Source organism: Hyperoodon ampullatus (assembly GCF_949752795.1).
Source record: "Hyperoodon ampullatus genome assembly, chromosome: 3".
Taxonomy (NCBI): Eukaryota; Metazoa; Chordata; class Mammalia; order Artiodactyla; family Ziphiidae; genus Hyperoodon; species Hyperoodon ampullatus.
The window spans coordinates 41,589,399-41,615,864 of record NC_136916.1 but is presented as its reverse complement, the minus strand read 5'-3'; the positions used below and the strand labels follow the sequence as shown (position 1 = coordinate 41,615,864).

General features: G+C 39.8%; 1 protein-coding gene across 1 annotated transcript in view; it reads left to right on the top strand.

Annotated features, from left to right (window-relative positions):
- AGBL1 (AGBL carboxypeptidase 1) overlaps positions 1–26,466 on the top strand; it is a gene marked incomplete at both ends in the record, with an annotated part of 599,032 nt that overhangs the window by 121,294 nt on the left and 451,272 nt on the right. The window contains one exon of the mRNA XM_079699372.1: positions 24,598–24,635. Coding sequence (XP_079555498.1) covers positions 24,598–24,635 — 38 coding nt within the window. The remainder of the gene's footprint in view (positions 1–24,597; positions 24,636–26,466) is intronic.

Here is a 26,466-nt window from a genome sequence, read left to right as displayed (position 1 = left end):
CTAGTAATCTATTTTGGATGACACTTACCTTGTGGTTTCTAGAGCTAGTGTGGGGTTCAGGTTGAGGTATATTTAAGTTTAGCAGAAGACTGTTGCAGCCTATTCACTTATTGACTTATTTCCCCACCAAACACATATTTAAAAATTACTATGGAGCAGGTCCTGTGATAAGTGCTCAGACTTCCAAGATCACAATATTGTTTCCATCCTCAAAGAGCTTGTAGCCTATTGTGGACTTAGATACATAAATAGATAATGTCCATGTTACTGTGAAAATGGTATAAAAAGGGAAAGTAGAAAGAGTGTTGAGAACTTGGAGAACTCAAGTAGTTGGAGAGCTGGAATTTGCGCTGGTTGCTGTAAGGTGGTTAGGAGTTTGATAGAGGGAAAAAGACAAAGGGAGGGAAGGATTTCTAGAGCATGCGAAAACTGCTTGTTTAGACCTGTAAAGAAACTCAAGACCATGATGTGTGGAGGGGAATTTCTAGTAGCATTATGGGCCTGGAGTTCTCTGGCAGATTTTGGCCTGTGTTGGGTTTTATTGGTAATAAATCCAATCCTTTAAAGAAGTGAGATTGGCATTTTTTCTCCTCTTCACTCTCACCGGAGCATTCGTGAAGATCCTGATTTCTAAAAGAGATAAACACTCCATGGATGCTGGGGATCATAGGCATACATTCTGTCAATCAAGGAATGAATACTGAGTCACAGTGAGGCTTTGAGAGAGACAAAAAGAAAAACTCCTCTGCTGTCTGGAACCTCAGACTCTGATTTGGAAAGAGTCCTCAAAATCTCATGGGTCTTTTTAAAGTTAATTTTAGTTAAGGGAGAGGGACGTTTAGGAAATCTTTGCTTGGAGGTCCATCAGTGATGATACTATGAGGAGGCATCGCTGAGAGTCTGGAGAATTTGACCTGAAAGAAAAATGGCTTAGGAGTACTCCCCACACCTCTTACTGAAAAAGCCCCTCATCCAAATCTCCTGAGTACCTCCTACCTAGCACTGCGTTTTGCAAGTGTGATTCATAGACCAGGAGCGTCAGCAGCACCTGAGAAATTGTTAAAAGTGAAATTTCTGGGGTCCCAAACTCAGGAGTTCTGGGGGTTGGCCCAGCACTCTGTGCTTTAATGAGACCCTCAGGGAGATTCTGATGCACCCGCCAGTTAAAATCACTGGTCTGGGTGGTGGGTGATGAACTTTTCTCTTGCTATTCCCATGTCCTTCCAAGTGGACAGTCTAAAGACTTTTTCACACTCTTTACCCCTCTTTCCTAAAAGACCTAAGCATTTTTTTTTTGGAAAAGAGATCACTCATCTTCAGATCTAATGACAACTTATTTCTTGGTAGTAAAATACAAATAACATAAAATTTTTCATTTTAGGATAAAGATAATGGTATATATACAATGGAATATTACTCAGCCTTAAAAAAGAATGAAATGATACCATTTGCAGCAACATGGATGAACCTAGAGATTATCATACTAAGTGAAGTAAGTCAGACAGAGAAAGACAAATACCATATGATACCACTTATATGTGGAATCTAAAAATATGATACAAATGAATTTACTTACAAAACAGAAATAGACTCACAGACATAGAAAACAAACTAATGATTACCAAAGGGGAAAAGGGGGTAGGGATAAATTAGGAGTTTGGGATTAACAGATACACACGACTATATATAAAACAGACAAACAACAAGGACCCACTGTATAGTGTAAGGAACTATACTCAGTATCTTGTAATAACCTATAATGGAAAAGAATCTGAAAAAGAATATATGTGTATATATATACATATATAAAAAACAGAATCACTTTGCTGTATGCCTGAAACATTGTAAATCAACTATATTTCAATTGAAAAAATTTACCATTTCAACCATTTTAAGTGTGCAGTTCAGTGGCACTGATTACATTCCCATTGTTATGCAACCGTCACCTCTTATTTATTTCCCAAACTTTTTCATTACTTGAAACAAAATCCTGTAACAATTAAGCAATAACTCCCCATTCCCGTTCCTCTCAGCCCCTGGTTACTTCTGATCTACTTACGTCTCTATGCATTTGCCTATTCTAGGTACCTCATATAAGTGGGAAGAATCCTACAATATTTGTCTTTTTGTGAATGACAGCCTTTGGAATTGCTGGTTGCATTCATGCTGGGGACTCTTAAGTCTTGGTACCAAGTGTGAAGCTCTGTTACATCTCAACCAAACAGGTCCAGTAATGGTCAGGCCTGTCTTTGCTCTGCCCTTCAGCAAGAGCAAAATCAGATACATTTCTGTTCATTCATTGAGTCAGCAAATATCCTCCGGGTGCCTCTTCTCTGCTATGCAATGAGATAGGATATCACAGCTTTCCTTTTGTGCTTCCAGGTATTCAAGAGTGGATGGTATAATACATGCATTAAACTTAGAAAATTTCAAGTAAATACGCAATTATTCTACTATAGTAATACAGGAGAAACTCTGTAACATTTTATTTTGCATGCATATGCATAATTATATACTGTGCTCATTATATGGTACATTTATATGTACATATTACAGTATAGGATTACAGTCACTCATCCATATATATTGTACTTTATAAATAATTTAAGGAAGCTCAAGGGTTACTGTCACATAGAGTTCTAACCCAAGAGTCACAGCCTTATGCAGAAAGAGACCGCCTTTTGTGAAAGCTTATTAGAATCCTCACTCTGCTCTCCCCTCCCCTGCATTAACCTTTCCCATCCTGGTCTTGGGGATTCTCAAAAGCTTTTTTTAAAAAAAATCTTTATTGCAGTATAATTGCTTCACAATGTTGTGTTAGTTTCTGCTGTACAACAAAGTGAATCAGCTATATGTATACATACATCACCATATCCCCTCCCTCTTGAGCCTCCCTCGTACCCTCCCTAACTCACCCCTCTAGGTGGTCACAAAGCACCAAGCTGATCTCCCTGTGCTATGCGGCTCCTTCCTACTAGCTATCTGTTTTACATTTGGTACTGTATATATGTCAATGCTACTCTCTCACTTCATCCCACCTTACCCTTCCCACTCCCCGTGTCCTCAAGTCCATTCTCTACATCTGCATCTTTATTCCTGCCCTGCCACTAGGTTCATCAGTACCATTATTTTGAGGTTCCATATATGGGTGTTAGCATATGGTATTTGTTTTTCTCTTTATGACTTACTTCACTCTGTATGACATACTCTAGGTTCCCCTACCTCATTACAAATAACTCAATTTCGTTCCTTTTTATGGCTGAGTAATATTCTATTGTATATATGTGCCACATCTTCTTTATCCATTCATCTGTTGATGGACATTTAGGTTGCTTCCAAGTCCCAGCTATTGTAAGCAGTGCTGCAGTGAACATTGGGGTGCATGTGTTTTTTTTTAAATTATGGTTTTCTCAGGGTATATGCCCAGTACTGGGACTGCTGGGTCATATGGTAGTTCTATTTTTAGTTTTTTAAGGAACCTCCATACTGTTCTCCATAGTAGCTGTATCAATTTATATTCCTACCAACAGTGCAAGAGGGTTCCCTTTTCTCCACACCCTCTCCAGCATTTATTGTTTGTAGATTTTTTGGTGATGGCCATTCTGACAGGTGTGAGGTGATACCTCACTGTAGTTTTGATTTGCATTTCTCTAATGATTAATGATGTTGAGCATCCTTTCATGTGTTTGTTGGGAATCTGTATATCTTCTTTGGAGAAATGTCTATTTAAGTCTTCTGCCCATTTGTGGATTGGCTTGTTTGTTTTTTTGATATTAAGCTGCATGAGCTTCTTATAAATTTTGGAGATTAACCCTTTGTCAGTTGCTTCATTTGCAAATATTTTCTCCCATTCTGAGGTTTGTCTTTTCGTCTTGTTTATAGTATCCTTTGCTGTGCAAAAGCTTTTAGGTTTCATTAGGTCCCATTTGTTTATTTTTGTTTTTATTTCCATTTCTCTAGGAGCTGGGTCCAAAAGGATCTTGCTGTGATTTATGTCATAGAGTGTTCTGCCTATGTTTTCCTCTAAGAGTTTTACAGTGTCTGGCCTTACATTGAGGTCTTTAATCCATTTTGAGTTTATTTTTGTGTATGGTGTTAGGGAGTGTTCTAATTTCATTCTTTTACATGTAGCTGTCCAGTTTTCCCAGCACCACTTAATGAAGAGGCTGTCTTTTCTCCATTGTATATTCTGGCCTCCTTTATCAAAAATAAGGTGACCATATGTGCGTGGGTTTATCGCTGGGCTTTCATCCTGTTCCATTGATTTATATTTCTGTTTTTTTCCAGTACCATACTGTCTTGATACCTGTAGCTTTGTAGTATAGTGTGAAGTCAGGGAGCCTGATTCCTCCAGATCCATTTTTCTTTCTCAAGATTGCTTTGGCTATTCGGGATCTTTTGTGTTTCCATACAAATTGTGAGATTTTTTGTTCTCGTTCTGTGAAAAATATCATGGTAGTTTGATAGGGATTGCATTGATCTGTAGATTGCTTTGGAGAGTATACTTATTTTCACAATGTTGATTCTTCCGATCCAAGAATATGGTATATCTCTCCATCTGTTTGTATCATCTTTAATTTCTTTCATCAGTGTCTTATAGCCTTCTGCATACAGGTCTTTTGTCTCCTTAGGTAGGTTTATTCCTAGGTATTTTATTCTTTTTATTGCAATGGTAAATGGGAGTGTTTCCTTAATTTCTGTTTCAGATTTCTCATCAGTAGTGTATAGGAATGCAAAAGATTTCTGTGCATGAATTTTGTATCCTGCTACTTTACCAGATTTATTGATTAGCCTTAGTAGTTTTCTGGTAGCATCTTTAAGATTCTCTATATATAGTGTCATGTCATCTGCAAACAGTGACAGCTTTACTTCTTCTTTTCTGATTTGAATTCCTTTTATTTCTTTTTCTTCTCTGATTGCTCTGGCTAAAACTCCCAAAAGCATGTTGAATAATAGTGGTGAGAATGGACAACCTTGTTTTGTTCCTGATCTTAGAGGAAATGGTTTCAGTTTTTCACCATTGAGAATGATGTTGGCTGTGAGTTCGTCATATATGGCTTTTATTATGTTGCGGAAAGTTTCCTCTATGCCTACTTTCTGGAGGGTTTTTATCATAAATTGGTTTTGAATTTTGTTGAAAGCTTTTCTGCATCTACTGAGATGATCATATGTTTTTTCTCCTTCATTTTGTTAAATGGTGTATCACGTCAATTGATTTGTGTATACTGAAGAAACCTTGCATTGCTGGGATAAGCCCCACTTGATCATGGTGTATGATCCTTTTAATGTGCTGTTGGATTCTGTTTCCTAGTATTTTGTTGAGGATTTTTGCATCTGTGTTCATCAGTGATATTGGCCTGTAGTTTTCTTTCTTTGTGACATCTTTGTCTGGTTTGGGTATCAGGGTGATGGTGGCCTTATAGAATGAGTTTCTGAGTGTTCCTCCCTTGGTTATATTTTGGAAGAGTTTGAGAAGGATAGGCATTAGCTCTTCTCTAAATGTTTGATAGAATTCGCCTGTGAAGCCATCTGGTCCTGGGCGTCAGTTTGTTGGAAGATTTTTAATCACAGTCTCAATTTCAGTGCTTATGATTGGTCTGTTAATATTTTCTATGTCCTCCTTGTTCAGTCTTGGAAGGTTGTGCATTTCTAAGAATTTGTCCATTTCTTCCAGGGTGTCTATTTTATTGGCATCTAGGTGCTTGTAGTAATCTCTCATAATCCTTTGTATTACTGCAGTGTCTGTTGTTCCTTCTCCTTTTTCATTTCTAATTTTATTGATTTGAGTCTTCTCCCTTTTTTTCCTGAAGAGTCTTGCTAACAGTTTATCAATTTTGTTTATCTTCTCAAACAGCCAGCTTTTAGTTTTATTGATCTTTGCTATTGTTTCCTTCATTTCTTTTTCATTTGTTTCTGGTCTGTTCTTTTTTTTTTTTTTTTTTTTGCGGTAGGCGGGCCTCTCACTGTTGTGGCCTCTCCCCTTGCGGAGCACAGGCTCCGGAGCACAGGCTCAGTGGCCATGGCTCACGGGCCCAGCCGCTCCGCGGCATGTGGGATCCTCCCAGACCGGGGCACGAACCCGTGTCCCCTGCATCGGCAGGCAGACTCTCAACCACTGCGCCACCAGGGAAGCCCTCTGGTCTGTTCTTTATGATTTCTTTCCTTCTGCTAACTTTGCCGGGTGGTGGTGGGGTTGTTCTTCTTTCATTAATTGCTTTAGGTGTGAGGTTAGGTTGTTTATTTGAGGTGTTTCTTATTTCTTGAGGTGGGATTGTATTGCTATAAACTTCCCTCTTAGAACTGCTTTTGCTGCATCCCATAGGTTTTGGGTCATCGTGTTTTCATTGTCATTTGTTTCTAGGTATTTTTTGATTCCCTTTTTGATTTCTACAGTGATCTCTTGGTTATTAAGTAGTGTACTGTGTAGCCTCCATGTGTTTGTAGTTTTTACAGTTATTTTCCTGTAATTTATATCTAGTCTCATAGTGCTGTGGTCAGAAAAGATAGTTGATACGATTTCAGTTTTCTTAAATTTACCAAGGCTTCATTTGTGACCCAAGATATGATCTATCCTGCAGAATCTTCCATGAGCACTTGAGAAGAAAGTGTATTCTGTTGTTTTTGGATGGAATGTCCTATCAATATCAATCAAGTCCATCTTGTTTAATGTATTATTTAAAGCTTGTGTTCCCTTATTTATTTTCATTTTGGATGATCTGTCCATTGGTGAAAGTGGGGTGTTAAAGTCCCCTACTGTGATTGTGTTACTGTCCATTTCCCCTCTTATGGCTGTTAGCATTTGCCTTATGTATTGAGGTGCTCCTATGTTGGGTGCATAAATATTTACAGTTGTTATATCTTCTTCTTGGACTGATCCCTTGATCATTATGTAGTGTCCTTCTTTGTCTCTTTTAATAGTCTTTATTTTAAAGTGTATTTTGTTTGATATGAGAATTGTTACTCCAGCTTTCTTTTGATTTTCATTTGCATGGAATATCTTTTTCCATCCCCTCACTTTCAGTCTGTATGTGTCCCTGGGACTGAAGTGGGTCTCTTCTAGACACCACATATTTGGATCTTGTTTTTGTATCCATTCAGCAAGCCTGTGTCTTTTGGTTGGAGTATTTAATCCATTTTCAGTTAAGGTAGTTATTGATATGTATGTTCCTATTACCATTTTCTTAATTGTCTTGGGTTTATTATTGTAGGTCTTTTCCTTCTCTTGTGTTTCCTGCCTAGAGAAGTTCCTTTAGCATTTGTTCTAAAGCTGGTTTGGTGGCGCTGAATTCTCTTAGCTTTTGCTTGTCTGTAAAAGTTTTAATTTCTCCATTGAATCTGAATGAGATCCTTGCTGGGTCGAGTAATCTTAGTTGTAGGTTTTTCTCTTTCTTCACTTTAAATATGTCCTGGCACTCCCTTCTGGCTTGCGAAGTTTTCTGCTGTAAGATCAGCTGTTAACCCTGTGGGATTCTCTTGTATGTTATTTGTTGTTTTCCCCTTGCTGCTTTTAATATTTTTCTTTGTATTTAATTTTTGATAGTTTGATTAATATGTGTCTGGGCGTGTTTCTCTTTGGATATATCCTCTATGGGACTCTCTATGGTTACTGGACTTGACTCACTATTTCCTTTCCCATGTTAGGGAAGTTTTCAACTATAATCTCTTCCAATATTTTTTCAGTCCAGTCCCTTTCTTTTTCTCTTCTTCTTCTGGGACCCCTATAATTCGATTTTTGGTGCATTTATTGTTGTCCCAGAGGTCTCTGAGACTATCCTCAATTCTTTTCATTCTTTTTTCTTTATTCTGCTCTGCAATAGTTATTTCCCCTATTTTATCTTCCAGGTCACTTATCCATTCTTCTGCCTTAGTTATTCTGCTATTGATTCCTTCTAGGTAATTTTTTATTTCATTTCCTGTGTTGTTCATGATTGTTTGTTTGCTCTTTAGTTCTTCTAGGTCCTTATTAAACATTTCTTGTATTTTCTCCATTTCTCCATTATTTCCAAAATTTTGGATCATCTTTACTATCATTACTCCGAATTTTTTTCAGGTAGACTGCATATTTCCTCTTCATTTGTTTGGTCTGGTGGGTTTTTACCTTGCTCCTTCATCTGCTTTGTATTTTTCTGTCTTCTCTTTTGCTTAACTTAGTGTGTTTGGGCTCTCCTTTTTGCAGGCTGCCGGTTCGTAGTTCCCGTTGTTTCTGGTTTCTGCCTCCAGGGGCTAAGGTTGGTTCAGTGGGTTTGGTAGGCTTCCTGGTGGAGGGGACTGGTGCCTATGTCTGGTGGATGAGGCTGCATCTTGTCTTTCTGGTGGGCAGGACGGCATCCATTGGTGTGTTTTGGGGTGTCTGTGACCTTATTATGATTTTAGGCCGTCTCTCTGCTAATGTGTGGGGTTGTGTTCCTGTCTTGCTTTTTGTTTGGCATAGGGTGTCCCACACTGTAGCTTGCTGGTCATTGAGTGGAGCTGGGTCTTAGCGTTGAGATGGAGATCACTGGGAGAGCTTTCGCCATTTGATATTATGTGGAGCCTGGAGGTCTCTGGTGGACCAGTGTCCTCAACTGAGCTCTCCCACCTCAGAGGCACAGGCTTGACACCTGGCTGGAGCACCAAGAGAAGAAAAGGGAGAAAAAAAGAAAGAAAGAAAGAAAAATAAATAAAATAAAATTATTATTAAAAATTAAAAAGTAATTTAAAAAGAAAGAAAGAAAGAATAGAGCAACCGAAGCAAAAAACAAATCCACCAGTGATAACAAGCGCTAAAAACTATACTAAAAAAAAAAAAAAAAGGACAGACAGAACCCTCAGACAAATGGTAAAAGCAAAGCTGTACAGCAAAATCACACAAAGTCCACCACCTCAATTTTGGGATGATTCATTTTCTCTTCATGTATTCCAGAGATGCATGGTACATCAAGTTGATTGTGGAGATTTAATCCGCTGCTCCTTAAGCTGCTGGGTGAAATTTCCCTTTCTCTTCTTTGTTCACACAGTTCCTGGGGTTCAGCTTTGGATTTGGCCCAGCCTCTGCGTGTAGGTCACCTGAGGGCGTCTTTTTTTTTGCTCAGACAGGACGGGGTTAAAGTAGCAGCTGATTAGGGGATCTGGCTCCCTCAGGTCGGTGGGAGGGAGGGGTATGGAATGTGGGGTGAGCCTGCGGCTGCAGAGGCAAGCATGACGTTTCACCAGCCTGAGGCACCATGTATTCTCCGCAGGCAAGCATGACGTTTCACCAGCCTGAGGCACCATGTATTCTCCGGGGGAAGTTGTCCCTGGATCACGGGACCCTGGCAGTGGCGGGCTGCACAGGCTCCTGGCAGGGGAGGTGTGGATAGTGACCTGTGCTTGTACAGAGGCTTTACGGTGGCTGCAGCAGCAGCCTTAGCATCTCATGCCCATCTCTGGTGTCTGAGCTGATAGCCGCAGCTCGTGCCCATCTCTGAAGCTGGTTTAGGCAGTGCTCTGAATCTCCTCTCCTCGCACACCCTGAAACAATGGTCTCTTCCCAATTAGGCAGTTCCAGACTTTTTCCTGAACTCCCTCCAGGCTAGCTGTGGTGCTTAACCCCCTTTAGGCTGTGTTCAAGCTGCCAACCCCAGTCCTCTCCCTGGGGTCTGACCTCCGAACCCTGAGCCTCAGCTCCCAGCCCCCACCCACCCCAGCAGTTGAGGAGAGAAGCCTCTCATGCTGGTGAGTGCTGGTCGTCAGGTGTCCTCTGTGCGGGAATCTCTCTGCTTTGCCCTCTGCACTCCTATTGCTGGGTTCTCCTCTGTGGCTCCCCACCGCCACCCACTCTCCACCAGTGACGGGGCTTCTAGTGTGTGGAAACCTTTCCTCCTTCACAGCTCCCTCCCACTGGTGCAGGTCCCATCCCTATTCTTTTGTCTCTGGTTTTTCTTTTTTCTTTTGCCCTACCCAGGTACGTGGGGGAGTTTCTTGCCTTTTGGGAAGTCTGAGGTCTTCTGCCAGCGTTCAGTAGGTGTTCTGTAGGAGCTGTTCCACATGTAGATATATTTCTGATGCATTTGTGGGGAGGAAGGTGATGTCCACGTCTTACTCCTCCGTCATCTTACCAACATCTCTCTCGCCGTTGGTTGTTTGATAGGGATTGCATTGAATCTGTAGATTGCTTTGGGTAGTATAGTCATTTTCACAATGTTGATTCTTCTAATTCAAGACAGGAATTCCATATGTTTTTATTATCTTTGATTTCTTTCATCAGTGTCTTATAGTTTTCTGCATACAGGTTTTTTTCCTCCTTAAGTAGGTTTATTCCTAGGTACTTTATCCTTTTTGTTTCAGTGGTAAATGGGAGTGTTTCCTTAATTTCTCTTTCTGAGTTTTCATTGTTATTATAGGAATGCAAGAGATTTCTGTGCATTAATTATGTATCCTGCTACTTTACCAAGTTCATGGATTAGCTCTAGTAGTTTTCTGGTGGCATCTTTAGGATTTTCTATATATAATATCATGTCATCTGCAAACAGTGACAGTGTTACTTCTTCTTTTCCAGTTTGGATTCCTTTGATTTCTTTTTCTTCTCTGTTTGCCATGGCTTAAACTTCGAAAACTATGTTGAATAATAGTAGTGAATTGGGCACCCTTGTCTTGTTCCTGGTCTTAGAAGAAATGCTTTCAGTTTTTCACCATTGAGAAATCATTCTCAGTTGGCTGTGGGTTTGTCATACATGGCTTTTATTATGTTGAGGTAGATTCCCTCTGTGCCCACCTTCTGCAGAGTTTTTATCATAAATCGGTGTTGAATTTTGTCAAAAGCTTTCTCTGCATCTATTGAGATTATCACATGGTTTTTATCCTTCAATTTGTTAATATAGTGTATCACATTGGTTGATTTGTGTATATTGAAGAATTCTTGCATTCCTGGGTTAAACCCTCTTGATCATGGTGTATGATGCTTTTAATGTTCTGTTCGATTCTGTTTGCTAGTATTTTGTTGAGGATTTTTGCACGTATATTCATCAGTGATATTGGCCTGTAATTTTCTTTTTTTGTGACATCTGTGTCTGGTGTTGGTATCAGGGTGATGGTGTCCTTGTAGAATGATTTTGGGAGCGTTCCTCCCTCTGCTACATTTTGGAAGAGTTTGCGAAGGACAGGCACTAGCTCTTCTCTAAATGTTTGATAGAATTCTCCTATGAAACCATCTGGCCCTGGGCTTTTGTTTGTTGGAAGATTTTTAACCACAGTTTCAATTTCAGTGTTTGTGATTGGTCTGTTCATATTTTCTGTTTCTTCCTGGTTTAGTCTTGGAAGGTTGTACTTTTCTAAGAATTTGTCCATTTGTTCCAGGTTGTCTATTTTATTGGCATGTAGTTGCTTGTAGTAGTCTCAAATGATCCTTTGTATTTCTGCAGTGTCTTTTCCTTTTTCGCTTCTAATTCTGTTGATATGAGTCTTCTCCCTTTTTTTCTTGATGAGTCTGGCTAATGGTTTATCAATTTTGCTTATCTTCTCAAAGAACCAGCTTTTAGTTTTATTGATTTTTGCTATTGTTTCCTTCATTTCTTTTTCATTTATTTCTGATCTGATTTTTATGATTTCTTTCCTTCTGCGAACATTGGGGTTTTTTTTCTTATCCTTTCTCTAATTGCTTTAGGTGTAAGGTTAGGTTGTTTATTTGAGATGTTTCTTGTTTCTTAAGGTAGGATGGTATTGCTATAGACTTCCCTCTTTGAACTGCTTTTGCTGCATCCCATAGGTTTTGGGTCATCATGTTTTCATTGTCATTTGTTTCTAGGTATTTTTTGCTTTCCTCTTTGATTTCTTCAGTGATCTATTGGTTGTTTAGTAGCATACTGTTTAGCCTCCATGTGTTTGTAATTTTTGCCTTTTTTTCCCCTGTAATTGATATCTAGTCTCATAGCATTGTGGTCAGAAAAGATGCTTAATATCATTTCAATTTTCTTAAATTTACTGAGGCTTGATTTGACCCAAGATGTGATTTGTCCTGGAGAATGTTCCATGTGCACTTGAGAAGAAATTGTATTTTGTTGTTTTTCAATGGAATGTCCTATAAATATCAATTAAGTCCATCTGGTCTATTGTGTCATTTAAAGTTTGTGTTTCCTTATTTATTTTCTGTTTGGATGATCGGTCCATTGGTATAAGTGGGGTGTTAAATTCCTCTACTATTATTGAAAAGCTTTTGTCTGTGTCCTTGGTCTTGATGATATTGCCCATGTATTTGGAAGTACTTCAAAACCAGCTCCCCTTTGCATAGTTTCTGCTTACAAAAAGTCAGGTTGGTGGGGTCCTCCCAGCCGTGACTGCAGTGCTGTGCTCCTGGTTCGCTGGCTCAGGCAGTAGCCACCCCTCTGTCACACTCTCTACTGAGTTTTACTAACCAAAGTAGTCTGAGGTCTGGGTTTCCATTGCTTTAGTAAAAACTTCCCACGATTGATGATGATTCCCACAAGATGTCTTTGACAGCATCTGGATAGAGTTGGGGGGAGGGGTACTTTTTCTTTTCTTTTTTTCCCAGGATAAAATGGACAAATTCCATGCTGGGCACAGGATCTGGTTCAAAGTTTGTACCATATGTCCACAGTTTTTCTTTTCTTTCACTGTGTAGGGGCCATCTCAGTTTCCATTTCTGTTTTCTCCTCTGTCTCTGAAAAATAGTGATTAGTAAGATCCATTTGTCATCCATTTTCCTTGGTAATTGGCTGTGTGTGTGTGTGTGTCTGTGTGTGTGTGTGTCTGCCTGCTTTTACCCATCCTCCTATTCCCTCTCCAGCCAGGCAGGAGGCTGGGACGGTACCAGATGGCATTCTGGGCGCCTCTGATCTGCAGGCAATGTGTTCTATCCCTTTTAAAGGTCCTCCTGCTTTATCCGCCTGTTATTTAAATAACTCCTTTTCCCTCCACTTTCTGTTTCTGCTGCTACAACTCCACATCCCATGGCCAATTCTAGAGAGGATCTAGGGTTAAATTCTAGGGCTACCTACTTCTTTTTTTCTGGAAACTGTTTTATTTATAGATGGTTTCATCTTGTATATAGAAAGTCTCATTGAATCCACTAAAAAACTATCAGAACTAATAAACATGTTCTGCAATTTGACCATGGTAAAAGATCAGTATTCAAAAATCAATTGTATTTCTGTAAACTAGCAATGAATGGGAAAGATCGCTGAGCCCAGTGCTCCAGGTTCTGCTGGGTGGCTGGCGTAATTGCCAGATGTTGGGGTCAGACAGAGTTGAGGCGAAGTTCCAGCTCTGCTGCTTTCTAATGTTACTTCAGGTGGGTTAATTTACCTTGAATAGTCCCTTCATCTATAAAATGGGAATTGTTATGGGAAATAAGTTAGCTTATGTTACTTCTCATAGCAAGTCGCCAAGAAATCCTATTATCTCCAAATTCAAGACATATCCATGTTCTTCTTGAGAAGATCCCTCTAGTTGTACCCTGAAGAACAGTTTGAAGGGACCTAGAGTGAATATGGATGCATCAGTTTTGGGGCTATAGCAGTAGTTAGGTGACTGCTGACATTTAGGTGATTTCTATTCATTTAGATTTTCTTTAATTTTTTAAAAACAGAGTTTTCTAGCTTTCAGTGTAAAAGGCTTGAGTTTCTTTTATTAAATTTATTACGAGGAATTTTATTCTTTTGCTGCCATTGTAAGTGAGATTGCCATTTTAAATCTCATTTTTGAGCTATTCATTGCTAGTTTACAGGAATACAATTGATTTTTGAATATTGATTGCAGAACTTATTATTTCTGATAGTTCTTTAGTGGATTCATTTACTTCCTACATACAAGACCCAACTGTCTATAAATAAGATAGTTTTACTCCCTCTTTTCCAATCTGCATGCCTTTCCTTCCTCCCTTCCTTCCTTCTTTCCTTCCTTCCTTCCTTCCTTCCTTCCTTCCTTCCTTTGTTCCCTCCTTCCTAAATGCCCTGGTTAGAACCTCCAGTACAATATTGAGCAGAGGTGGTGAAAATGGACATCCTTATTTTGTTCCTGTTCATAGAAGGAAAGCATTCAATCATCTTTCTCCATTAAGTATCATGTTAACTATTGGTTTTAAGTAGATCCCTTTATTAGGTGGAGGAAGTTATCTTCTATCCCTAGAGTTTGTTGAGTATTTTTATCATGAAAGCGTAATGGATTTTATCAAACGCTTTTTCTGTGTCTATTAAAATGATAATATGGTTTTTATTCTTTATTTTATTATTGCGGTGGGTTATTACATTGGTTGATTTTCAGATGTTCAACCAACCCTGCATTCCTGGGAGAAATCCCACTTGACCATTGTCTATAACATTTTTTGCTCATTGCTGTATTTGGTTTGCTCCACAAAGCTCTCTGCTGCTTTCTACTCTGGTCTGTCTCTGGTTTCTGCACTTGCTTCCTTAGAGTCCTTTTCTCTTTTGAAAAATAGAGCAGTCAGAGAAATCTTCTTAAAACATGTTAGATCATTGCTCAAAATCCTATAGTGAATCCCTCACTTGGAGTGAAAGGAAGGCCTTTAGAGTGCTTACCAGGCTCTACATGAATAGTTCCCTGTTACTCCTCACCCCAGCTCCTGCTCCTCTCCTCTCATCTGTTTTGGCTCCAGCAGCCCTGGCCAACTTGCTCTTCCTTGAACAGGTCGGGCCTATTGTCATTTTAGAGGGTCTGAACATGCTTCCTTCTGATATTCATATAGCAACTTTCTTCCCTCCTTCATGCCTTTGCTCAGAATTTCCCTTCTCCATGAAGCCTGCTGTAGCCAAACTTGCAAGCCAGCCCTGTGCATCTTATCTCTTTACCTTGTTCTTACTTTTCCTTTTTTTCCCCTCATAGCACTGACCACATTTTAGAATGCTAATTTAATGTACTCCTCAAAAATACTGATTACCTATTAACTATTTCTTTCACCCTAACCCTTTTTTTTTTTTTTTAAATTTTTTAAAAATTTTTTTTATTTTTATTAGTTTCTGCTTTATAACAAAGTGAATCAGTCATACATATACATCTGTTCCCACGTCCCTTCCCTCATGCATCTCCCTCCCTCCCACCCTCCCCATCCCACCCCTCCAGGCAGTCACAAAGCACCCAGCTGATCTCCCTGTGCTCTGCGGCTGCTTCCCACTATCTATCTACCTTACGTTTGGTAGTGTATATATGTCCATGCCTCTCTTCTGCTTTGTCACAGCTTACCCTTCCACCTCCCCATATCCTCAAGTCCATTCTCAAGTAGGTCTGTGTCTTTATTTCTGTCTTACCCCTATGTTCTTCATGACATTTTTTTTTCTTAAATTCCATATATATGTGTCAGCATACAGTATTTGTCTTTCTCTTTCTGACTTACTTCACTCTGTATGACAGACTCTAGGTCCATCCACCTCATTACAAATAGCTCAATTTCATTTCTTTTTATGGCTGAGTAATATTCCATTGTATATATGTGCCACATCTTCTTTACCCATTCATCCGATGATGGACACTTAGGTTGTTTCTATCTCCGGGCTATTGTAAATAGGGCTACTATGAACATTTTGGTACACGTCTCTTTTTGAATTATGGTTTTCTCAGGGTATATGCCCAGTAGTGGGATTGCTGGGTCATATGGTAGTTCTATTTGTAGTTTTTTAAGGAACCTCCTATATCGTTCTCCATAGTGGCTGTACCAATTCACATTCCCACCAGCAGTGCAAGAGTGTTCCCTTTTTTCCACACCCTCTCCAGCATTTATTGTTTCTAGATTTTTTGATGATGGCCATTCTGACTGGTGTGAGATGATATCTCATTGTAGTTTTGATTTGCATTTCTCTAATGAGTAAAGATGTTGAGCATCCTTTCATGTGTTTGTTGGCAGTCTGTATATCTTCTGTGGAGAAATGTCTGTTTAGGTCTTCTGCCCATTTTTGGATTGGGTTGTTTGTTTTTTTGTTATTGAGCTTCATGAGCTGCTTATAAATTTTGGAGATTAATCCTTTGTCAGTTGCTTCGTTTGCAAATATTTTCTCCCACTCTGAGGGTTGTCTTTTGGTCTTGTTTATGGTTTCCTTTGCTGTGCAAAAGCTTTTAAGTTTCATTAGGTCCCATGTGTTTATTTTTGTCTTTATTTCCATTTCTCTAGGAGGTGGGTCAAAAAGGATCTTGCTGTGATTTATGTCATAGAGTGTTCTGCCTATGTTTTCCTCTAAGAGTTTGATAGTGTCTGGCCTTACATTTAGGTCTTTAATCCATTTTGAGCTTATTTTTGTGTATGGTGTTAGGGAGTGATCTAATCTCATACTTTTATGTGTCCCTATCCAGTTTTCCCAGCACCACTTATTGAAGAGACTGTCCTTTCTCCACTGTACATTCCTGCCTCCTTTATCAAAGATAAGGTGACCATATGTCCGTGGGTTTATCTCTGGACTTTCTATCCTGTTCCATTGATCTATCTTTCTGTTTTTGTGCCAGTACCATACTGTCTTGATTACTGTAGCTTTGTAGTATAGTCTGAAGTCAGGGAGCCTGATTCCTTCAGCTCCATTTTTCGTTCTCAAGATTGCTTTGGCTAGTCGGGGTCTTTTGTGTTTCCATACAAATTGTGAAATTTTTTGTTCTAGTTCTGTGAAAAATGCCAGTGGTAGTTTGATAGGGATTGCATTGAATCTGTAGATTCCTTTGGGTAGTAGAGTCATTTTCACAATGTTGATTCTTCCAATCCAAGAACATGGTACATCTCTCCATCTATTTGTATCATCTTTAATTTCTTTCATCAGTGTCTTATAATTTTCTGCATACAGGTCTTTTGTCTCCTTAGGTAGGTTTATTCCTAGATATTTTATTCTTTTTGTTGCAATGGTAAATGGGAGTGTTTTCTTGATTTCACTTTCAGATTTTTCATCATTAGTATATAGGAATGCCACAGATTTCTGTGCATTAATTTTGTATCCTGCAACTTTACCAAATTCATTGATTAGCTCTATTAGTTTTCTGGTAGCATCTTTAGGATTCTCTATGTATAGTATCATGTCATCTGCAAACAGTGACAGCTTTACTTCTTTTCCAATTTGGATTCCTTTTATTTCCTTTTCTTCTCTGATTGCTGTGGCTAAAACTTCCAAAACTATGTTGAATAAGAGTGGTGAGAGTGGGCAACCTTGTCTTGTTCCTGATCTTAGTGGAAATGGTTTCAGTTTTTCACCATTGAGGACGATGCTGGCTGTGGGTTTGTCATATACGGCCTTTATTATGTTGAGGAAAGTTCCCTCTATGCCTACTTTCTGCAGGGTTTTTATCATAAATGGGTGTTGAATTTTGTCGAAAGCTTTCTCTGCATCTATTGAGATGATCATATGGTTTTTCTCCTTCAATTTGTTAATATGGTGTATCACGTTGATTGATTTGCGTATATTGAAGAATCCTTGCATTCCTGGAATAAACCCCACTTGATCATGGTGTATGATCCTTTTAATGTGCTGTTGGATTCTGTTTGCTAGTATTTTGTTAAGGATTTTTGCATCTATGTTCATCAGTGATATTGGCCTGTAGTTTTCTTTCTTTGTGACATCCTTGTCTGGTTTTGGTATCAGGGTGATGGTGGCCTCGTAGAATGAGTTTGGGAGTGTTCCTCCCTCTGCTATATTTTGGAAGACTTTGAGAAGGATAGGTGTTAGCTCTTCTCTAAATGCTTGATAGAATTCGCCTCTGAAGCCATCTGGCCCTGGGCTTTTGTTTGTTGGAAGATTTTTTATCACAGTTTCAATTTCAGTGCTTATGATTGGTCTGTTCATATTTTCTATTTCTTCCTGATTCAGTCTTGGCAGGTTTTGCATTTCTAAGAATTTGTCCATTTCTTCCAGGTTGTCCATTTTATTGGCATAGAGTTGCTTGTAATAATCTCTCATGATCTTTTGTATTTCTGCAGTGTCAGTTGTTACTTTTCCTTTTTCATTTCTAATTCTATTGATTTGAGTCTTCTCCCTTTTTTTCTTGATGAGTCTGGCTAATGGTTTATCAATTTTGTTTATCTTCTCAAAGAACCAGCTTTTAGTTTTATTAATCTTTGCTATCGTTTCCTTCATTTCTTTTTCATTTATTTCTGATCTGATCTTTATGATTTCTTTCCTTCTGCTAACTTCGGGATGTTTTTGTTCTTCTTTCTCTAATTGCTTTAGGTGCAAGGTTAGGTTGTTTATTCGAGATGTTTCCTGTTTCTTAAGGTGGGATTGTATTGCTATAAACTTCCCTCTTAGAACTGCTTTTGCTGCATCCCATAGGTTTTGGGTCGTCGTGTCTCCATTGTCATTTGTTTCTAGGTATTTTTTAATTTCCTCTTTGATTTCTTCAGTGATCACTTCGTTATTAAGTAGTGTATTGTTTAGCCTCCATGTGTTTGTATTTTTTACAGCTCTTTTCCTGTAATTGATATCTAGTCTCATAGCATTGTGGTCAGAAAAGATACTTGATACGATTTTAATTTTCTTAAATTTACCAAAGCTTGATTTGTGACCCAAGATATGATCTATCCTGGAGAATGTTCCATGAGCACTTGAGAAGAAAGTGTATTCTGTTGTTTTTGGATGGAATGTCCTATAAATATCAATTAAGTCCATCTTGTTTAATGTATCATTTAAAGCTTGTGTTTCCTTATTTATTTTCGTTTTGGATGATCTGTCCATTGGTGAAAGTGGGGTGTTAAAGTCCCCTACTATGATTGTGTTACTGTCGATTTCTCCTTTTATGGCTGTTAGTATTTGCCTTATGTATTGAGGTGCTCCTACGTTGGGTGCATAAATATTTACAATTGTTCTATCTTCTTCTTGGATCGATCCCTTGATCATTATGTAGTGTCCTTCTTTGTCTCTTCTAGTAGTCTTTATTTTAAAGTCTATTTTGTCTGATATGAAAATTGCTACTCCAGCTTTCTTTTGGTTTCCATTTGCATGGAATATCTTTTTCCATCCCCTTACTTTCAGTCTGTATGTGTCTCTAGGTCTGAAGTGGGTCTCTTGTAGACAGCATATATATGGGTCTTGTTTTTGTATCCATTCAGCCAATCTGTGTCTTTTGGTGGGAACATTTAGTCCATTTACATTTAAGGTAATTATTGATATGTATGTTCCTATTCCCATTTTCTTAATTGTTTTGGGTTCGTTATTGTAGGTCTTTTCCTTCTGTTGTGTTTCTTGCCTAGAGAAGTTCCTTTAGCATTTGTTGTAAAGCTGGTTTGGTGGTGCTGAACTCTCTCAGCTTTTGCTTGTCTGTAAAGGTTTTAATTTCTCCATCAAATCTGAATGAGATCCTTGCTGGGTAGAGTAGTCTTGGTTGCAGGTTTTTCTCCTTCATCACTTTAATTATGTCCTGCCACTCCCTTCTGGCTTGTAGAGTTTCTGCTGAGAGATCAGCTGTTATCCTGATGGGGATTCCCTTGTGTGTTACTTGTTGTTTTTGCCTTGCTGCTTTTAATATGATTTCTTTGTGTTTAATTTTTGACAGTTTGATTAATATGTGTCTTGGCGTATTTCTCCTTGGATTTATTCTGTATGGGACTCTCTGTGCCTCCTGGACTTGATTAACTATTTCCTTTCCCATATTAGGGAAGTTTTCAACTATAATCTCTTCAAATATTTTCTCAGTCCCTTTCTTTTTCTCTTCTTCTTCTGGAACCCCTATAATTCGAATGTTGGTGCGTTTAATGTTGTCCCAGAGGTCTCTGAGACTGTCCTCTGTTCTTTTCTTTTTTTTTTTTTTTTTTTTTTTTTTTTTTTTATCTTTTTTTTTATAGTGTTTATTTTTACTTGTTGACAGTTTGCTTTATCTATTTATTTATTTTTGGCTGTGTTGGGTCTTCGTTTCTGTGCGAGGGCTTTCTCTAGTTGTGGAGAGCGGGGGCCACTCTTCATCGCGGTGCGCGGGCCTCTCACTATTGTGGCCTCTCCTGTTGCGGAGCACAGGCTCCAGACGCGCAGGCTCAGTAATTTTGGCTCACGGGCCCAGTTGCTCCGCGGCATGTGGGATCTTCCCAGACCGGGGCACGAACCCGTGTCCCCTGCATCGGCAGGCAGACTCTCAACCACTGCGCCACCAGGGAAGCCCTGTCCTCTGTTCTTTTCATTCTTTTTTCTTTATTTTGCTCTGCAGCAGTTATTTCCACTATTTTATCTTCCACCTCACTTATCCGTTCTTCTGCCTCAGTTATTCTGCTATTGATCCCATCTAGAGTATTTTTTATTTCATTTATTGTGTTTTTAATCGATGCTTGATTCATCTTTATTTCTTCTAGGTCCTTGTTAACTGTTTCTTGCATTTTGTCTATTCTATTTCCAAGATTTTGGATCTGGGAAATAGAATCTTGGATCATCTTTACCATCATTATTCTGAATTCTTTTTCAGGTAGACTGCCCATTACCTCTTCATTTGTTAGGTCTGGTGGGTTTTTATCTTGCTCCTTCTCCTGCTGTGTGTTTTTCTGTCTTCTCATTTTGCTTATGTTACTGTGTTTGGGGTCTCCTTTTTGCAGGCTGCAGGTTCGTAGTTCCCATTGTTTTTGGTGTCTGTCCCCAGTGGCTAAGGTTGATTTAGTGGGTTGTGTAGGCTTCCTGGTGGTGGGGCCTAGTGCCTGTGTTCTGGTGGATGAGGCTGTATCTTGTCTTTCTGGTGGGCAGGTCCACGTCTGGTGGTGGGTTTTGGGGTGTCTGCGGACTTTTTATGATTTTAGGCCACCTCTCTGCTAATGGGTGGCGTTGTGTTCCTGTCTTGCTACTTGTTTGGCATAGGGTGTCCAGCACTGTAGCTTGCTGGTCGTTGAGTGAAGCTGGGTGCTGGTGTTGAGATGGAGATCTCTGGAAGATTTTCGCCGTTCGATATTATGTGGAGCTGGGAGGTCTCTTGTGGACCAGTGTCCTGAGGTTGGCTCTCCCACCTCAGAGGCACAGCACTGACTCCTGGCTCCTCAATTTGGGATGATTTGTTGTCTATTCATGTATTCCACAGATGCAGAGTACATCAAGTTGATTGTGGAGCTTTAATCCGCTGCTTCTGAGGCTGCTGGGAGAGGTTTCCCTTTCTCTTCTTTGTTCTCACAGCTCCCAGGTCTCAGCTTTGGATCTGGCCCCGCCTCTGCTGTTTGTCGCCGGAGGGCGTCTGTTCTTCGCTCAGACAGGACAGGGTTAAAGGAGCAGCCTCTTCGGGGACTCTGGCTCACTCAGGCTGGGCGGGAGGGAGGGGCACGGAGTGCGGGGCGAGCCTGCAGTGGCCAAGGTCGGCGTGACGTTGCACTAGCCCGAGGCGCGCCGTGCGTTCTCCCAGGGAAGCCGCCCCTGGATCCCGGGACCCCGGCAGTGGCGGGCTGCACAGGCTTCCGGAAGGGCGGTGTGGACAGTGACCTGCGCTCGCACACAGGCTTCTTGGCGGCCGCAGCAGCAGCCCCCCACCCTAACCCTTTTGAGTGCAGGAACCTTTGGTTTATCAGTTTCTCCCAGCACATAGTAAGTGCTCAGTAAATATTTGTTGAATGAATAGACAGTGTATATAAAGCTCCTAGGACCTGATATTTGGAAAAGGTTCAACAAATATTCGATGGTGTTCTGTTTTCAAATACTATTAAATGGTGGGGGTAGAATAAGGCAAAGCAAAATGTTTTCTCTTTTCTGGAGTTTGCAGACTGAAAGAGGAGACGGACATTAATAAAATAATCATGAAATGAGTGAAGAATTACAAACTAAATTGAGCAATTAAAAAGGGTGGGTTGCAAAGGATGAACACACCAATTAGAGGGCCTGGACCTAGGCTAGGGGTCACAGAAGTCTTTCCTAAGGAAGTGACACCTGAGTTAGGATGTGAAGGAGGAGGGGAAGGTCTAGAGCATTTTAGGCTGTGTCATTAGCAAGGACAAAGGACAAGTTATGGGAACATGTTCCAAAGCTTGGAAAAAGGCCAGAGGGGCAGAACCACAGAGAGTAAGAGGGTGGTATGAAACTAGGCTGGAGCAGGTGACAGGAGCCAGACTTTGTAGGGTCTCCTAGACCATGTTTTAGGATTTGGATTTTTATCCAAGAGTGAAAGGGGGCATGGGAGTGGCAATGTGAGGTTTCCTTAATCAGATGTTCTTGGGAAGATCACTCTAGTTGCAGCTGAAAGAACAGTTTGAAGGGGTCCTAGAGTTGATATGAAGAGATTCATTCTGGAGTTTCACAGTAGTTAGGTGAGAGATATTTGGGTGATTTTAATTTATTCCATTAACTTATGCTCAACTATATTTTCTTTTTCCTTTTAATGTTTGAATTTTATTTAATTTATTTTTATACAGCAGATTCTTATTAGTCATCAATTTTATACACATCAGTGTATACATGTCAATCCCAATCTCCCAATTCATCCCACCCCCACCCCCACCCCCACCACCCTGCCTCTTTCCCCACTTAGTGTCCATACGTTTGTTCTCTACATCTGTGTCTCAATTTCTGCCCTGCAAACCGGTTCATCTGTACCATTTTTCTAGGCTCCACATATATGCGTTAATATACGATATTTGTTTTTCTCTTTCTGACTTACTTCACTGTGTATGACAGCCTCTAGATCCATCCACGTCTCAATAATGACCCAATTTCGTTCCTTTTTATGGCTGAGCATTATTCCATTGTATATATGTACCACATCTTCTTTATCCATTCGTCTGTTAATGGGCATTTAGGTTGCTTCCATGACCTGGCTATTGTAAATAGTGCTGCAATGAACATTGAAGTGCATGTGTATTTGGAATTATGGTTTTCTCTTGGTATATGCCCAGTAGTGGGATTGCTGGATCATATGGTAATTCTATTTTCACTTTTTTAAGGAATCTTCATACAGTTCTCCATAGTGGCTGTATCAATTTAAATTCCCACCAACAGTGCAAGAGGGTTCCCTTTTCTCCACACCCTCTCCAGCATTTGTTGTTTGTAGTTTTCCTGATGATGCCCATTCTAACTGTTGTGAGGTGATACCTCATTGTAGTTTTGATTTGCATTTCTCTAATAATTAGTGATGTTGAGCAGCTTTTCATGTGCTTCTTGCCCATCTGTATGTCTTCTTCGGAGAAATGTCTATTTAGGTCTTCTGTCCATTTTTGGATAGGGTTGTTTGTTTTTTTAATATTGAGTTGCATGAGCTGTTTATATGTTTTGGAGATTAATCCTTTGTCTATTGATTCCTTTGCAAATATTTTCTCCCATTCTGAGGGTTGTCTTTTCGTCTTGCTTATGTTTTCCTTTGCTGTGCAAAAGCTTTTAAGTTTCATTAGGTCCCATTTGTTTATTTTTGTTTTTATTTCCATTACTCTAGGAGGTGGATCAGAAAAGATGTTGCTGTGATTTATGTCAAAGAGTATTCTTCCTGTGTTTTCCTCTAAGAGCTTTATAGTGTCTGGTCTTACATTTAGGTCCCTAATCCATTTTGAATTTATTTTTGTGTATGGTGTTAGGGAGTGTTCTAATTTCATTCTTTTACATGTAGCTGTCCAGTTTTCCCAGCACCACTTATTGAAGAGACTGTCTTTTCTCCATTGTATATCCTTGCCTCCTTGTCATAGATTAGTTGACCATAGGTGCATGGGTTTACCTCTGGGCTTTCTATCTTGTTCCATTGATCTATGTTTCTGTTTTAGTGCCAGTACCATATTGTCTTGATTACTGTAGCTTTGTAGTATAGTCTAAAGTCAGGGAGTCTGATTCCTCCAGCTGCGTTTTTTTCCCTCAAGACTGCTTTGGCTATTCAGGGTCTTTTGTGTCTCCATACAAATTTTAAGATTTTGTTGTTCTAGTTCTCTAAAAATTGCCATTGGTAATTTGATAGGGATTGCATTTAATCTGTAGATTGCTTTCAGTAGTATAGTCATTTTCACAATATTGATTATTCCAATCCAAGAACATGGTATATCTCTCCATCTGTTGGTATCATCTTTAATTTCTTTCATCAGTGTCTAATAGTTTTCTGCATACAGGTCTTTTGTCTCCTAGTAGTTTTATTCCTAGGTCTTTTATTCTTTTTGTTGCAATGGTAAATGGGAGTTTTCCCTTAATTTCTCTTTCAGATTTTTCATCATTAGTGTATAGGAAAACAAGAGATTTCTGTGCATTAATTTTGTATCCTGCAACTTTACCAAATTCATTGATTAGCTCTAGTAGTTTTCTGGTGGCATCTTTAGGATTCTCTATGTATAGTTTCAGGTCATCTGCAAACGGTGACAGTTTTACTTCTTCTTTTCCAATTTGTATTGTTTTTATTTGTTTTTCTTCTATGATTGCCGCGGCTAGGACTTCCAAAACTACGTTGAATAATAGTGGTGAGAGTGAACATCCTGATCTTACAAGAAATGCTTTCAGTTTTTCACCATTGAGAATGATGTTTGCTGTGGGTTTGTCATATATGGCCTTTATTATGTTGAGGTAGGTTCTCTTGAGACCCATTTGCAAGACAGACACTTCACTCAGCGTGATTTCTACATTTGTGCCCCTTTAATGGTCAGCAGTAGAATCAATGGAGTGCCTGCTACCTGGTTAATATTGGGGCAGTTAGGTGGCAGCAATGAGCCGGCCAGCTATGGGATCCATGGGCTGACAAAAAGACCATTGAACATTGACTTTTCCACTTTTCTTTCTCTTTCTCCAGGGCAGCCACTGAAGTTCTGGCAGCATTGCTGAAATCCAGTAAGTGCCTCTTTTGAAACGTGGTTATTACTTTCCCCTCTGAGTTCAGTGAAAGATGCTCTTCTGTCTCCATGGCTCATTTTCAACCTGGAAGGCAGTAGAGCCATTCCTGGATCTTTGGGGTGAGATGGAGGATATTATGGCTGTTCTAACTCAGGGCTGCAAAGAGAGAGTTAATCTGTCTCTCTGTGGAGGTGCCATTCATAATGCTGCCAGACAACTGACTCTAACTGGAGTATGTTGTCTACTGCAGACCCGAGGAACTCTCCAGCTCCTTCTAATTGGCCCAGCAGCTTTTAAGGACTGTTGGAATAAACTGCAGGTTCCAGTGGGATTGTCCTATGGAAGAAAGGTTTATGACAGTGGGTGGGAAGCATGATTCTTGCCTTTGATTCACAACTCAGCTAGTGACTATATTCTTGGGCAGATGGGGTATTGGAATCGCTTGGACAGAGTAGATGCTGGTAACAAATTTATATTAAAAAATTGGCTCTTTCCTCAGTTACTTGAGTGATTGCAAAAGAATAGCTCTGGGAGTCTGAATAATTTGAGAATTGTTTTTGTTTGTTTGCCTTGTAGCTCTGGTCTAATTACATTGGGAGTCAATTTCATGTGTGCAATATAGTAGAAGGCACCATGCACTTGGGAGTGAAGAAGTTTCAGCTTAATGTTTTTATTTTTTTCCCCTCCTTACCTCTTCATCTATTTTAATTTGGCATCTTGGAAACCAGCTGCTTCAATTGTGATATTTGTTTCTCTATAGGGAGCCCGAGGCATGTGGGTAATAGGTGAACTTTAATAAAACTTACAAATAAATAAATGAAAATCAAAACACCTTCTCCCCCAACCATGTATCTCTGTCAACTCTAAGTGCAGAGAAAGAGTCACATCACATAGTGCTTCCCTTTGTAGACTGAAAAAATAATTGAAGCTTGAATTCATTTGGTTTGTTGGAACTTGATAGAGTACACAAGTCTATCCACAGCTGCCTGACCTGCAGGGAGAGTGAAGGTGGTTAGAGCAGGTTGGGGAATGAAGAGTGAGGGGTTAGGAAGCCCTCGAGATAGGAGTGGGGGAGAAAGTGTTACCTGCGGGTTATGGGGAGAGAACGGTTCATTCTCCATACTGAACTTGACTCAGGTTTGGCGTCTGGGTTTTCATTACTTACCTGCTCACTCTGTCTGCTCACCTGATTATAACACCAGGTGTTCGAGGAAGCAAGGTGAGGAAGTTCTTGGATTGCAGGAAGTAAAGATGCTGAGAACGGCTGGGTAAGCCAGCCGGCGAGTGCTGTGCCTTAGGAAAGTAGCTTTCTCCTGGATCCTCCCTGCCCAGCTTTGGCAGTAGAGGCCTGATGTTTCATGGGGACAGAGCCCTGCTAGTGTTATCAAATGCAGGGGGTGGGGGTCCCGCTGCTTGCTGCTTACAAAATCAATTACATACTCGCAAATGTTGGTAGAAAGGAAAGATGCCTTTAATCGGAATGCTGGCAATCTGGGGAGATGGTAGACTCAGCCTCCCCCCAAAACCACCTCTGAAGATTCGTCCATGATACTTCTAAAGGGAAGGAGGGAAGTAATCTCAGTTAGTCATTGAGATAGGGGGTCAGAATCATCACCATCCCTCACTGTGTGCAGGCTTGTAGACTTCTGGTGATCTTTCTCTAAGATGTTACCTTGCTCATGAAGTTTGGTCACACAGTCCGTTCAGGAGATTACTGACGAGGAAGCTAGGGAAGAGATCTGGTCATCTGTTAATTACTTATTCTTCATTTCTACTTCTTTGATCTGTGGAAAGAACCGATGAGTTAGGCAAGGTATTGTGTTATTAA